The 15,698-nt window shown below is 35.7% G+C and overlaps 1 protein-coding gene and 2 pseudogenes across 1 annotated transcript in view; 1 reads left to right on the top strand and 2 right to left on the bottom strand.

The window, feature by feature from the left end:
* The window catches only part of EFHC2 (EF-hand domain containing 2), a 173,235-nt gene that overhangs the window by 56,602 nt on the left and 100,935 nt on the right, over positions 1-15,698 (top strand). Inside the window, exon 3 of the mRNA XM_016166665.2 lies at positions 5,965-6,115. Within this exon, the coding sequence (XP_016022151.2) occupies positions 5,965-6,115 (151 nt within the window). The remainder of the gene's footprint in view (positions 1-5,964; positions 6,116-15,698) is intronic.
* Positions 6,305-6,423, bottom strand: LOC118608064 (annotated as a pseudogene).
* Positions 9,815-9,933, bottom strand: LOC118608034 (annotated as a pseudogene).

The following is a 15,698-nucleotide window of genomic DNA, read 5'->3' as shown; positions in this document are numbered from 1 at the left end:
TCAAGATTCTGATATAATTGATTTAGGTTCGGCTCTGGTCTTTTTAAGTTCCCAATTTGAAGTCCGGGCTGAGAATTGCTGAGCTAGCTCATTTAACTAAGTTAATTCTCTTTAACTCTAAATCTCTTATTTAATAGTCTAAATCCAATAATTTACCCTAAGTTGTAGATTTACTTGTGTCTTATAGGCTTGTACATCTTTAAATTTTATTAGTTTCTATACTTATTTTCGTATTTTAAATTTATTGTCAGCACAATAATTATGTAACCCAAAATTAATTTTAGACTGTAATAAAGAATTTTAAAAAACCCTTTATTTGAGCAGAAAGAGCTGCAGCCTGGGAGACACATATTGTGATCCACAGAGGCAAAGGGAGGCTGTCTTTTACAGAGAAAGTTCCTGCCCAAGCTCCCAATTTGCTCTCTTTTATGCAGTTCTGATTGGACAGGGCAGGTCTCAGTCTATTGGCTAAAAGATGAAACCAAAGAACTTCCTTGCAGTGGTTGACTTAGAGGGTATAAACAGGCAGGAACATAGTACAGGGGGTTGAAAGCTCACTCTGTGGCTTTTCCTGAAATGCAGAGTACTTGAGAAGCTTTTTTCAGAAATGGCTGCTAAACTCTGGTTATGAATTTGGGACCAGTTAGCAAGAAAAGTCCATTTTGATAGATATATTTCATCTTGGGATTCACGTTTATTAGAAGTGACAGTTTTTGTTTATAGTTACATGACACATTTCTAGTTGTACTACTTTCTGATCAATGACTGTAATTTGAATAATTTCTCTACTTTAAATTAAGATTTTTTAAGTTAGCCTATGTAGGAGAAGAAAAATATTTTTCCCTTTATCATTTTAGGTTCTTGGCTTGGTTGCCCCCTGTAATAAAGGGCAGATTACAGAAGAAAAACAGAAGTTTAATAACAATGTACACCTCCTTTATACCTTGGAAATACCCAAGAAAACTGAATAACTCCCAGAAATGGCCCAAGCCATGACCTTAAATACCATTTTTAGCTAAGGACAAAAGAAGATGTGGGATTGGGGCTTCTGAGAGACCAGCTACGGGAGGCTATCGGGCAAAGCACAGTAAACTCGAGTTATTGGCTTTGCACTGCATATCCCAAATATCTGCATAATATAGTTATTAGGCAGATTTAGGTCCATGCATTCTCCATTGACAAGTTTCTAGATCTTCGGTCATCCTACTTTTCCTGGTACAGAGAGGGAGACACCCTTACAAATGGAGATTTCCCTTATAAATATAAATGTCTCTTACAAGAGGGCAACTTTTAGTTGAATTTCAAAGCTTCTTCTTTATCTTCTGTTTTATAAAAATTATCAGCTCAAGATAGTTCTTATGCCAAAGAAGCATATTTTGGGGTTTCATATTCTGCTCCCCATTACATATGATAAATTTCTATAAATATACCATTGGCATGTATAAAGGAGCAATCCTCTATATGCAATACAAAATTTATTGTGGCTTATTCCTTAATTCTAAGACTCTATAATTATAAGAGAAACCATTGATTTAATAATAGCTTTTCAGGAAGAATTAACAATACATTAAATGTATATAAATTTTTATTATTTACTAATTTATAAAAGCATGTATTTATCCTTACTGTTATATACCTTCTTCTTCTTTAGTGCCTCATAATTTAAGTCTGAGCCGTTTGTATCAAATACAACCTAAATATTTTTAACTTAGATTTGTAATGCTGATCTTGTCATAAAATGTTGAGCCTTATCGAACATTACTGGTGTTTTATCTTTCCTAACATCTTCTCTAGAAATTCAGCTGTAAGTTTTTGACTCTTAGATGTTTGGTTCCTGATTCTTTTTGCATTGGTCACACCAGCCTTATCATCTCTATAGAGTCTGTGATTTATTCTGAGAGATTAGGCTTTTGCATTGCCTAGCTTACGATGGACAATCTTCACATAACTATTTTTTGTGTCAGTGCTTCATCAGACAGTAGTCATTTTGAAACATTTTAAATGAAAATTAAGAATGTAAATCGATGTTAAAAACCCAGCTATTTGGGATATGCAGTACAAAGCCAATAACTCAATTGACATGAAAATAAAATTTACTCTTTCCCCACAAGGCTAAATTTACACCTTGCATCGAGTTAAAGTATGTGCCTGTTAAAACCCACTCCTGACTGCTTTGAGTTTCTTTTGGCATTAATTGTAAGAACATTCTGATTTCAGAAATAGTAACATTAAAAAATTTTCCTTTATAATGAGGAAATATCATGTATCTATTACTCAAAGCTAATTCATTTCAGATTTTATGCCCTCTAGGCTATCATCAAATCCAAATGCCTCAAGGTAACCTAATATAATGCAGTAGGGCTTACAGAGGTCTGTGAGGGGACTAAAGATCACATGCCCTGCCAAATGACATTTACATTCCATTTTTAAGAAAATTACAGTAATTATATCCTTTAGGATCTTATTTTATCTAGTCTCTGCTTGACATAAATTATAATGAAAACTTGTATCATAATTATGTTTCTATAAATTTTCTTTTCTAGCAATTTTTATTTCAGATCAGAGCTGGATTCTCTGGTATATCATGTGCCATTGCAATTGGGTCTTTTATCTTTGTGAGATCACTTTTAATTTGTTTGGTGTCTCTTGCCTTGCATTCTACTTTGCTACATTTTACAGTCCCTCTCCCTCATCCTTTTCTATCTTTCCACTTCTACCACTACGATTTTCTCTCTACCTTTTGTCTTCGGGGGAGGTGATTTTCCTTCTGCCTTTCTAGATTCTTGGTTGAGATATCCATGTAGTAAAAAACAGATTAATAGGAAAAACAAACAAAAGTTTAATAAATAACATGTATTCCTCCTGTATACATGGGAGAGACCCGGGAAAACTGAATAATTCCCTGGATTGGTGCAAACCACCACTTTAAATATCATAACTAAAGACATAAGATGTGGTAGGCAGGGGAAAGCTAGTTATGGGAGATTATTAGGAAGGGAACAGTAAAAAGGGTTATAGTTGTTAATACAGATTTAAGTCCTTGCCTTCTCTATTGATAAGAGTTTCTAGAGATTTAGAGCCATCTTTCTCTTCCTGGTACAGAGAGGAGGTTATCCTTCCAAATGTAGATTTCCCTTATGAATGTAAATGTCTCTTGCCAAAAGGTAACTTACTCAATTTTCAGAGCTTCTCCTGTGTCTGCAGTTTCTTAAAAATAACTAGTCTAAAATAATTCTTATGCCAAATAGGCATATTTTGGGGTGACAAATTCTACTCCCATTCACTTTCATGATGGAGTTCTGTAGCGCTGTATTCTCAAGAAACCAGAACATGAAATATCAGTATATACCTCTTCTAGAAATATTGAAGTCCAGCTTCAAATAATGTCTTTTTTCACTTTTTATTTTCATTTAGCATCCTTTATTCTCTTTTAATTCATCACTGGATTGATAAATATTTAATGGTTACATACATACAGTGTTATCAATTGATCTATGCCAGTTTGGTCATTTACGAATATACATTAGTAACATTCAATACGTAGGGACAGATGAGAGCTCTGAATGATCTCTCTACACTTTCCTACCTGATTACAAAGAAAAGAAGTTTCAGGTTGAATACTATTGTAGGGGTGGAAAACTTTCCTCTTATTCCTTTTTAGGTTCTTTGGCTGGTCTAATAATTAAATTGACATAAGACAGATTAACATGAGAGAAACAAATTTTGTACATATGGGAGCCCCATAAAAATATTAGACTCTGTGGCAGTCAGGTAATTGAGGCTTATCATCCTGAGCTAAAGGGGTAGCAGAAAGGGGTAGGTTTCTGGGGCTTCAAAGGGGGAGGACAATTCACAGGAAGATGTGAAGAGCAAATGTTTGGTAAACAAATATTTGCCATGCCATGCAGATAAGTCTTTCTGATATAAAAGCTTTCTCTAGTAATAGCTCTCTTCCTGGTATGGGGCCCTATTCTAAATTATTTTAATCAGTTAAGGGGGAGATAAAAAGTTTTTCTTGAGTCTGCTGGGCCCTGATTGTCTTCAGCTTGAAATAATCTGTATTTCAAAGTGGCACATTCTGGCGTGGCAAATTCTGCTCCCCATCACTACCTTTACTGAAAGCTTGATAAAACCCCAGCTCTGTTGTCCTTTTAGGTGTTCCAGCAACATCTTTTTACCCTCTGTTTTCTTACTGGGATATAATTCATGTAACAAAATTCACAATTTTAATGTGTCCAACACAGTTTGGTGTTCAATTACCTTTTTTAAAACTGAGGTAAAATTTACATAATGTAAATTAATCATTAGCCATTTTAAAGTGTGCAATTTAGTGGCATCCGGTATATTCATAATGTCGTACAACCATCGCCTCAATCCAGTTCCCTAGACATTTTCATCACTCCAGAAGGAAACCCTGTATCCATCTAACAGCATCTTACCAGAAATGTTCAGTCAACACAAATGTGGCAACGTTTTGGTCGTGGATTTAGCTAATTTGTAACTGAAATCAGACTAGACGAATTCCCAGAGAGAGCAGCTGAACATAGGACCATTTCAGAATGAAGCCAAAGGTACCATTTTAGAGGGGATAGACCCCTGCGCTTACTAGATTCTTAGAATCTAATCCAGTAAAGACAGTGACTGGTCAGTATTTACAACTGATCCATTCATTTCGAATACAATCATTTTACTAACTAAAACTTTTTTCTACAATCCTTTATGGTAATTAACAAGGCTTCTTGCATTGATCAGAGATAAACTTCAGAAAGGGCATTTTGTCAGCCCTTTCTGAGGCATGGGCTTCCAATAGAAATTTGCTAAACACTACCAGAGCATATATTCTTAATTTGGGTAAGCGACCACACTTAGAGGGTAGATCGTATTTAACAAACTCACTCATATATATCATACTGTCCATGTTGAATGACCCTAGTCTTATGTCTATGCACAATTAAATTTTGTAACTTTAATTATGATTTTAAAAAATGAGAACAAAGGGAATATTAAAATGGGGCTCTTGGGAAGCCTGTGCCCCAGTCAAGCTTGAAATGGCAACCTAAATCTACTGTTCCCTTAGTTTTTCTCAATTATGATGTCATTCTCAGTGTGTGAGCATGTTGCCATGTTGAGAGTAATTCCGTTGTTTAAAGATACATTTTTTTATACAATATGGCACCTAAACCAAAGGAACTTGTTTCAGCTGATCTTCAACTGAAGAGGGAGTCAGGCCTCTGTTTCAACATGGGAGAAAATGGGCTGTGTTGTATTCACAGTGAGGTACAATTTTACAAAGTGGTTAAGGAATTTTCAAGAGTATTTTTGACTATCTGATTTTTACTATAACTACTTTAGAATCTACCTCTCTTATCTGAGCACCCCCTCACCTCCCCCAGCCTTCCCCACCCCAACACAAACACAATGTGAGACTGGGTCTGGCATTGAGCTAAGCTCTTTGAGGTTCTTGAAGAAATATAAGGTGGGGATCTCTGGAGCACTGGAAGAATTTCAGATCTGCCTGTATTAATTGGTATAAGCAAGCAATCAGCAGAACCAGAAATCAATAAATTTTTTTTCTAGAACCAGGGTAGCTTGGTGTTATTTTTAATGGGTAAATGTGACAAAACTTACATTCTCCTTGTGAGAAAGAATATTATTTTGTTTGTGACACAAACATATATCTCACTGCGAAATTCCAAAGGCAGATGCTAGTGTAGTTTATGGTAGAGCTGAATGAGGATTTATTGCTTGAATATCATTTCTTCATTCTAATAAGATGGTAATGAAAATATAAAATCTTTATATACCGAAAGCTAAATTGTGTACCCATTCTTATAGCTGATGTGTAGAATGGCTTGCAAAAATCTCAACTTTTTTTTACAGTAACAAAAAGCATATAGGCTTTATTGATTTTAAGTTTGCTTATTTTTTAAATCATTTCTTAGTTTCCAATTATGATTCCAACAGGTATTGTCTTTTGATGCTTATGTAGAAGATGAAGTACCTGATAAAAGTCAAGAAAAGTATAGAATAAGATTCTATAAAATCTTCTTCTACCTTGAAGATGACACAATTCAAGTAACTGAACCAGTGGTGAAAAATAGTGGACTGCGTCAAGGTATCTATTTAAAGTAGAGTTACTGTTCTTCCACTTTAAATTTTTGCCTTTAGATCCTGTCTTGCTCTAGCTTTTTAATTAATTAATTAATTAATTAATTAAAAAATTTTTTAGGTGAGGCAACCCTTGGTTGACCTAACAGATTGCAAGGGCCTTGTCAGCTTACAATCCCTTATTTTTTATTTTTTACACCTACAGTACTTGGTCTTCCTAGGTGGTCTCCCATCCAAGTACTAACCAGGCCCAACCCTGCTTAGCTTCCAAGATCAGATGGGATCAGGCTTTTTCAGGGTGGCATGGCCATAGACACTCTAGCTTTTTAAAAAGACCTCATGCTACTGCTTAGGTATCTTACTTATTGGCAGTAGTGAACATAAATATGCTCTTAGTTTATAGTGATTAATAGTGACTTATCAGCATTCTACCCCCCTTTGTACCTCCCTCAATATTGGCCATTTCTTTCATTCTTCTATTACATACTTGTATTCTTTCAGGTGCTACTGTAGTATGAGCAAACTCTCCCATTTCTGACGTTTTTCTTCAAACTATTTTTTTTTTTTTGCTATAACCACATCACTTCCTTCGCAACACCCTCAGGGAAAGAGAGAAGACTGTTCTACTGCCAATTCCAGATTGGTGTTCTCTTTTCTTTCTTGAGTTCACTGCCGTTTGCTTCAACCACCCTCACCTCATCCTCATACCTGTTAACTACAGAATTTGATGGTACTTCAACAGAGGGTCATTGTTCCTTCACCTCACATATGCCAGTCATCTTTATCTATATTCCACTTAGCCAGACAAGTGTTAACTCTGTGATGTGGCCACCAGAGAGGCTAATCCTAGGTTGTATTATTAGAAGCAGGGAGAGGTCAAGGGAGGTGACTGATTTCTTCTGTTTGTGTTATGTATGTATGTCATGTATAAGGCAAAATAATGAAAAGAGATATTTGTCTATAAATGGAAAACTTGGGTATGCCTGATAAATGTCTTCAGGAATCCAAAGATATGTCATGTGGAGAAGGAGTGACCTAGTTTTCTGTATCCTCAAGGGCAGGACCAAGGAGGTCAGAATTTAGGTCAGAAAGAGGAATAATTTTCTGGAAAAGAGCCACCGGAAGTTGTAGTGGATGGCTGTGTATGAGCATGGTCAGGGTTGGGTGGAGAGGTGAAGGAGAGGGGAATCATATGTTTGTTTGGTCATTGATATAGATGGATGACCCTGGGGGCAGATCAGGGGTCATTTTTCACAGACAGATTAGTAGAAGTGTAGGAAGGGAGTTGTGTGTGTGTTTGGTGTTTGGTGTAGATGACCTTCCAAGGCCCCTTTGATCTCTGACAAGCTGTGATTCTTTGGTACATTGTTGTCTCTTTGTCTTTTGGAGTATTGCTATCTCCAGTATTTTAGGCTCTGAAATTGCCTTCTTTGACTATAGTCTCTACTTCTTTTACTTCCTTTATTTGTTCATTCCCATGGCCCTTGTTCTTCATTCTCCTAGCAAAACATATCCTGAATCTGTCCATGTCTCCCTCCTTTTCTACCATCCTAACCCAAGCTACCCTCATTTCTTGACTTAGAGGAATGGAATAGCCGCCTAATAGGTCTCTCTGCTTACATTTTTGCTCTTCCTACAATCTGTTTTCTATGAAGCAGCCACAGTGTCATTTGGGATATTACCTTGGAGCAGTGGTGGCCTCCAAGATGCATGCATGGAGGCTTTCCCAAAGACCACAGAACAGAAGTCTCATGGACCAGATTAAAAATGTATGAATCACACAATGCATTAAAACATTTTAAAATACATAGCAAGAAGCAATGGGAAGGAGATGGCGTAGGTTCACTCACTTAGGACAGGGTAGAAGTGGGTGGAAGGACTATTGTACCTGAATCCTGGGGTAGGGAATAGTCCTGCCTCTCTTTTTCTGCTGCATTAGCCATTCCTGCGAATAGTGTTGTTTGGAAACCAGAGTTGAAGTTTAAGGACCACAGACAGAAGGGTCCTTGGGCTAATGGTACACACTCTATTAGAGAGATGCAGGGATGGTTGGGCCTAGTCATAGCTATAGCTCACCAGTAAGCCTGCTGAATAGTCATGGGTTTTGTTTGTGTTTTTTGGGCAAAGGACAAATGGGGCCAGAATAGGTGTCACCAATGAATGGTTGGCCAAATTAAGGCCCCATGAATATTGAGGACTCATGAATATTTACTACCTTTTGTAGATGAGTATATCATGAATATTTATAGCCCAGGTGCCTCATGTATATTTAATGCATACTGAAAATTAGTTATCTCTTGGTCCTTCCATCCCTTTCTTCCTATGTTTAACATATACATGCTCTACTTACTATTTACTTATTGTTATTTAACATGTCTTATGATTTTCAGCCTATGTTGAATAAACTTTTTACTTACTGACTACTTATCTGGACCCAGTGGTTCCATATTGATATACTACAATGGATTCCAGGGGGAGAAACAGAGGAATTTTGGGACTGCACTTCTCTGAGAATAAGGTTGTGATGAGTCAGTATGCAAAGGATTTCCTTCAGTACTCATGAGATTGAGGTTTTTCTTAGAGCATAGCTTCATTGTGTCTGGATGATGGATGAATTTGGAGCCAGCCAGCATTATCAAGTGTTTTTTGAATGCATATTCTGTGCCATGCACTGTGCTGGGTTTTGAGAAAATGGACAAAAGGAATAAGATATGTCATACTCCTATGTTGTGGAGCTTATAGACAAGCAGGTTAGAGAAGAAAGGGAGTCAGGTGACTAGTCCAAGAGTTTTAGAATTGTTCAGGTTAGAAATGCTGAGTGTCCAAATCAGGACAGTGATGCCAAGAATAAAAAATAAGGGTAAGATTTTAGAGACATTTGGTTGGCAGAGTTGATAGGCCTTGACCAGCTATTAAATATAGAGAGTGAAGAAGGGGAATATCTAATGATAAATTGCCTACTTTGTCATTATCTTATTTAATTCTGCAGCAACCACCATTAGCTTTGACAGGAAAGGAAACAGGCCCAGAGAGGTAATTTGCTCCATCTGAATCTTAACTGATTGCCTGGGAGCTCACTCTGTGGTTGAGAGGATGGTGGTGCTTTAATAAAACCCAGGAGCATGGAGTAAGGACCAGCATTGGAGTTGGAGCTGAGATGTGTTTGTTTGGGTCATGAGGCCTTTGAAGGCGTGTTGGGACATTTGTATAGTAATGCCCACCTGGCAGTTGGAATCTTGGTATGTGTTTTCAGGAAAAAAGTCAAGACTATAGATGTGGACTGGGAATTGGAGGTGTCTAGATCAGGCTCATTTTACATTGTTGGAAGACGGCTGCTGTTGATGTGGAGGTGATTCAATTTTGTGTCTGTACTTGGTTTTGCTAGTGGAGGGAAAAGGTGAGGATTGGTTTGAGGAGGCAATATGAGCTGTCCTCATTAGTCTTTGTGTTCTACCACAAAGACTAATCTTTTCATTTGGAAAACTTATAACTTAATGGTAAATCTTTTAGGAAATATGGAAATGTCTTGATATTTTTAAAGAAGCATTCACAGACTTTTAAGGTTGGAAGTATGACATTTTATTTTATAAAGGGACAAGAGGTCTTTAGACTCTTTTAATTTTTTTTTTAGGTGAGGCAACCCTTAGTTGACCTCACAGACTGCAAGGACCTTGTCAGCTTACAATCCCTTATTTTTTTATTTTTATGCTTACAGCACCTGGTCTTCCTAGATGGTCTTCCATCCAAGCACTAACCAGGCCCAACCCTGCTTAGCTTCTGAGATCAGATGGGATCAGGCTTGTTCAGGGTGGCATGGCCATAGGTCTTTAGACTCTAGAGTCATTTTAAACATGTATAAGGCAATTTTTAGAGACTGAAAATGATGTATTAGAAAAAGTTTGAAGAATTATTTCAGAAAAGAAAGAAAATTTACAACTTTTAATTTGTATGATCATCTCTTTTACCTAAGTGTGTATATTAGGTGACAGTATTACTTTAGCAAAAATATTTTTACATCGGTTTTCACTTAAATGCTTTACTCTGATATTCTCTAAGTTTTATTTATTTATTTTTTTAATTACCTTCCCCACATGGCACCAAATTTACACAAATGTTGGGCTGAAGGTCGGGATGTTCTGAACCTGTGTTAGCGACTTACATTGTTTTTATTATTATTACTTTTTAAAGTGAGAGTTCATGTTCCTTCAGCTCACTGGAATCTGTCCAGTGAGTCTTAGTTTTGTTAAACTGTCCAAGAAGAGAAATGAAATGCAACCTCTATGAGGATCTTGGAAAGGCAAATGGAAGATAGTTATAATGATTTATTTGAAAATAATTTTTATGTAAGTAGTGGGGAATATTATTTATAAAGACTTGGGAAAACCCAAATAAAAGACAATTCTAAAGTCTGTTGAAAATTTCAGAATTTCTGATTGGCTCATTCTGATCAAGACATTTCCCTGCATGAAGACACAGCTCAGGGATCTGTACAGAATACACAGTAATCATGATATGTAACAAGACTATTTGTCAGCAGAGTAGAGATACCTGGTTTTAGTAAGTCTTGCGGAAAGTAAACACAGGTAACTACTCTATCATCAAGCTTTGTTTAGTGATAAACCAGTCTCTCTTGAAATATTTAATATGATAATTTTTGTTAAGAAAGGTTTTTTTTTGGACTCAACACCCTAGAAAATCATTTAAATGCCTTCTTCATGCTCTCCTAAATTAAATGATTGGAAAAAAGAAAACAAGCTTAATGAATTAGTGACTTAGACTTCAGAGAGACTAGTAATAATTGTCCCTTTCAGTTGTATCTTGAGAGGTCTGGGCCTGCTTTTCCTGTGCCTGTTAGTCATTTAGGTGTCACACACTCACTGATGATATTCCTGTCACTTCCATAGGGTTTAGACATTTTTCAAATGAACTCAGAGATCAGATGCACCTGTTTCTTTTTGTGGTGCTGACCATGCAGAAATTAGTGCACTTGTGTGAATTAGCCTCTTTTTAAGTTGCTTCTCCTATCATGTATTTTTTTGGGGGAGAGGGAGAACTTTGGAATAAGCCAGAGACAAAGAGGCATCCCTTAGCATGGTGCCAAAAATAGACATTCAGTTACATTCAGCTTCTAATCAGAACAACATATTTTTAACGTTCATGAATCCTTGTTGGCAGAGATGTATGTGTGTGTTAAAAGTCAAGTCACTGTCATGCTTCAAGGCTTGCTTTCATTTCTTGCCAGAACATCACTCTCTTTTTGGTTAAATGTGTTATATTTATAGAATTTGTTGCTGTTCTATTGGAATGTAGTTAAAACATTTCATTAAGCCAAGAATGTCAGAGGTTAATCACAGTAGTTTTACTTCCAATGTTTAACAGAATAATTGTCAAATATGACCAAGTTTAAACTAATCTATGTTAAAGAAAGGATAATGATTAGAAACATGTCATGATTTTCTGGTAAGGTCTGTACCAGTTGTTCTCAGTTGAGAGTAATCATCAGAATCTTCTGGCCCACCCCAAGAATTTCTGATTCTATAGGTGTGAGGTCAAGAACTGGTTTCCACTTGGTTCTTAGTGTATCCTGGTTAAGAACATTGATTTCCACTAGTGACTTGTTTCATCCTTCATCGAGATAGTATTTCTTATTTTAATTTTTTGTACTGTAAGATAATCTATCTTAAGCAAATGTAATCATAAAATAGAAGTCAGTCATTCATATGTTGTTCATAGTGGGCATATACCATATTTAAGTATTGCATTCCATAAAGTGGATGAGAGGTGTGGTGGTAGGACTGTGAGGTGAAATATGAGATGCCCAGTTAAATTTGAATTTCAGATAAGCAATGAAGAAGTTTTTAGTATAACTGTATCCCAAATATTGCATGGAACACACTTATACTAAAAATTATTCATTGTTTATTTGGAATTCAAATTTAACTAGGCATCCTATATTTCAGTATTCTAAATATGGCAACCCCAGAAGGAGGATCTTGGGGAGAGAATTGTCACTGAATGGAGTGGAGAATTTAAGAGTGGAGGCAAGTCACTGACCTGTGAAGATAGGTGTTTGGTGCATGGTGGCTGCTTGATAAATATTTGCTGAAGAAAGGAAGAAAGGAAGGAAAGGACAGAGAGAAGAGAGAAAAAGGAAAGGAAAAGTAATAGACAAAGCCCATAACAGAATGCAGGCATCAAAAACAGTACCAGATCCTTTGAGGGATCAAAGGAGGAAATACCAGTATCCACTAGAGAAGAAAGCATTTGAGTGGTACCTCAAAAGTTGCTCCAAATAAAGATGCAAGAGGAATGCATATTAGTCAAAAGGAACAGCATGAGATAAAGAACTGAGAAAATGGTGAGGTGAGGAGTTGGGAGGTATTTGTTAGAAGAACAAAGAGTATATAAGGAAAACCAGGTAGGAAGACAGTAATCAAGAGGACATTAGCGCACCTAACATGCTAACATTTGGGGGCTCTAGACTTTGATGTACCCTTTGGTCTGCAACATTACCAAAATGAACTTAAGAATACTTTAAGATAGAAGTAAGAGGTCAGAGTCTTAATTTTGGAAGGTGAATTATTTAAAAGCTGAATTTAGTGGCATGAGCAAAGTCTCAACTGAATGAAATGAAAACGCATTAAACATAAATGGATATATCATCATTTTGATCTAAACCACAGGGAAATGTTATAAAGTTACAATTTGCAGAGTATAATCAGATAGCTGGGACTTAAAAAGGAAGATGTAAAAATGAAGATAAGGTAGTGCTTAAAAGCAGGCATCTGATGCCTGGATATCTATCCAAGTGGTTTTTATGGGGCAGTTAAAAAGGTAAATATTTAAAAATTTAAAGGACAGATATGGAGCTTTTGCTGTTGCTTTTCCCTTTTATAGTGTTATTTTTATTTATATACCTTGATGATCTCAGACACTCTTTAGTGTGTGCCAAAAACACGACATCCTGCCCATTTCTTTTATAATCCAGAACAAATTTCTTTTGGTGAAGTTTCTGCCACTTATCATGGAAGACTATAATCACATAAATACCATTAGAAATTTCAGTCCCTAAAGGATACATTTGAGAGACCCCACAAATATGTTATTGAGAGCTTTCATGTGAAACTATAGATTTCAAATGACCCATGTTAGTTTTATGATTAACATGGAATTGTGACTTTGGATTTCTTGTTATTAAAATTTTCTCATTTAATGTTAGACCTGCCTTTTCTTTCCAACCTATGGATGGTCAGGACTCTTTTGTTGTTACCATAAAGAACTTCCCTGCCCTCTTCTGAGAACCATCTCATGAGAGGAGTGTGGGAGCTAAGATAAGAATGTGGCGGTCTGAGGTATGCAGGCTTCTAAAGGCGGTTGGGGGGGACAGGCAGTGCAGTGATGTTAGCCCTGGAGCAGGGATTGCTGCAGCTGGCAAGTGGGACCTTTCCAGAAATTTTCCCTTAGAGAAGAGACAGGCTATTCTTTTGTAAAAGCAGCTTCATCATTTTCCTTTCCTTTTCATGATGACTGGCAGCTCTTCCTATTTCTATCCTGTTTTACCTGTAACACTCCCCACTCTCTTTCACTTATGTAACTTGTGGCAGTAGTACTATGAGATACAGTTCAGTGCAAACTGTAGTAAGTAAAAGTATTTACTTCTTAGCTTGAAAACCCAGGTTAAAGATCTTTTTCTGCCATTTGTTAGGGTGTGACCTTGGGCGTGTCACTTAACCACTCTGAGCTTTGGTTTTCTCATCCATAAACAATATTTATATTCATTCTTTATCTTCCTCATGGGATTAATGAAGATTAAAGGAGAAAATGTATATGAAAGCATATCATAGGCTGTGATGATTATGATGATGATCATTATTTAAAAGCTCAGTAGGTGGGCCAGTTCTTCCCACCTAGAAAAAATATATAAGTTTTCTATTCAAAGTATTACTGAACAGAAATCAGCACTAACTTGCTTATTTAAATTTTTATAATGAAGTGCAAGATAAGATGGAATTTCTGAAGAAGCTCCTGGCTATTGAATAAATCTTACATATTTTAAAAACCGTGACAATATAAATATTTTTTAAAGTGATACATCATAGTTTCTGAAAATACCTGAAATGCCCATGCTTTTATAGATGTGTAAGTATGCAATTTGTTTTAAATGTCTACTCTTGAATGATTAAATAATTTGCATACTGTTTTCGGTGGCATGAATTAAAAGCTAATTGAAGTATAATTTTTTTGCAGTAAAATTATATCATCTTTTATGTAGTACATTTAAAAATATTCTAGGCCAGCTCTAATTTTATAGTTTTATTATTTTAATTTAATGTACCAAGTAATTAAGAGTTGCTGCAAAGAAAAGAAGATGAAAATGATTTTAGTTAATTTCTCTCAACAGAGTGAAATGATGATTAGAAGAATAATGGAACAGAGCTTAACACAGTTCCTGGCACATAAAGATATTCATTAAATGTTCACTAATGAATAGGAAGGAATAATAAGTATTTTTAGACTTAGGGAAAAGACACCATTCTCAGTGTTATATAAAATATAAAGAAGATTACTTGACATCTTCATACTAAAATACTTCCATACAGTAGTCACATAAGCCAATTTTATTTGAGCCATTAGACCTCAGTTTGCTCTGCTTGTTATTTTTTTTTATTTTATAAATCTTATTTATGTTTTTAGTTTTCAAGTACAGTAGACATTCAATATTATGTTAGTTTAAAGTGTACAGCATAGTGGTTAGACATTAATTTATGAAGCGATTGCCTCGGTTAGTCTAATACCCACCTGGCACTATACATAGTTATTACAATATTATTGACTATATTCCCTATGCTGTACTTTACACCCCTGTGACTATTTTGTAAATGCCATTTGTATTTCTCCTTTCACCTTTTTCACCCAACTCCCAAACCCTTCTCCCATCTGGCAATCACCAGTTTGTTCTCTCTATCTTATGAATCTGTTTCTGTTTTGTTCTTTAGATTCCACATATAAGTGAGATCATATGTTATTTGTCTTTCTCTGTTTGACTTATTTCATTTAGCATAATATCCTCAAAAATGGTAAAATTTATTTTATTTTTTATGGCCGAGTAAAATTCCATCGTATATATGTACCACATCATTTTTACCTAGCACTTAGGTTGCTTCTGTATCTCGGCTATTGTAAATAATGCTGCAATGAACATAAGAGTGCATATATCTGTTTGAATTAGTGTTTGGATTTCTTTGGATAAATACCCAGAAGTAGAATTGTTTGGGTCATATATCATTCCTTTTTTACTTTTTTATTTTATATTTTTCTATTTTATATTAGTTTCATATATATAGTACAATGGCTAGTAATTTATATAATTTATGAATTAATCCCCCCGATTACTCTAGTCATGACACACAATAATATTGACTGTATACCCTATACTGTAATATACATCCCTGTGACTATTTTTTAACTACTAATTTGTGCTTCTTTATCACTTTACCTTTTTCATCCACTCCCCTAACTCCCTTTCCTCTGGCAATTACCATTTTGTTCTCTGTATCTGGGAGTTGTTTTTTGTTTAGTTTGTTTCTTTT

Source organism: Rousettus aegyptiacus, unplaced genomic scaffold (assembly GCF_014176215.1).
Source record: "Rousettus aegyptiacus isolate mRouAeg1 unplaced genomic scaffold, mRouAeg1.p scaffold_m13_p_9, whole genome shotgun sequence".
In the NCBI taxonomy this organism is placed as follows: Eukaryota; Metazoa; Chordata; class Mammalia; order Chiroptera; family Pteropodidae; genus Rousettus; species Rousettus aegyptiacus.
The sequence above is the reverse complement of the archived record's forward strand: the minus strand, read 5'-3'. Positions and strand labels throughout refer to the sequence as shown.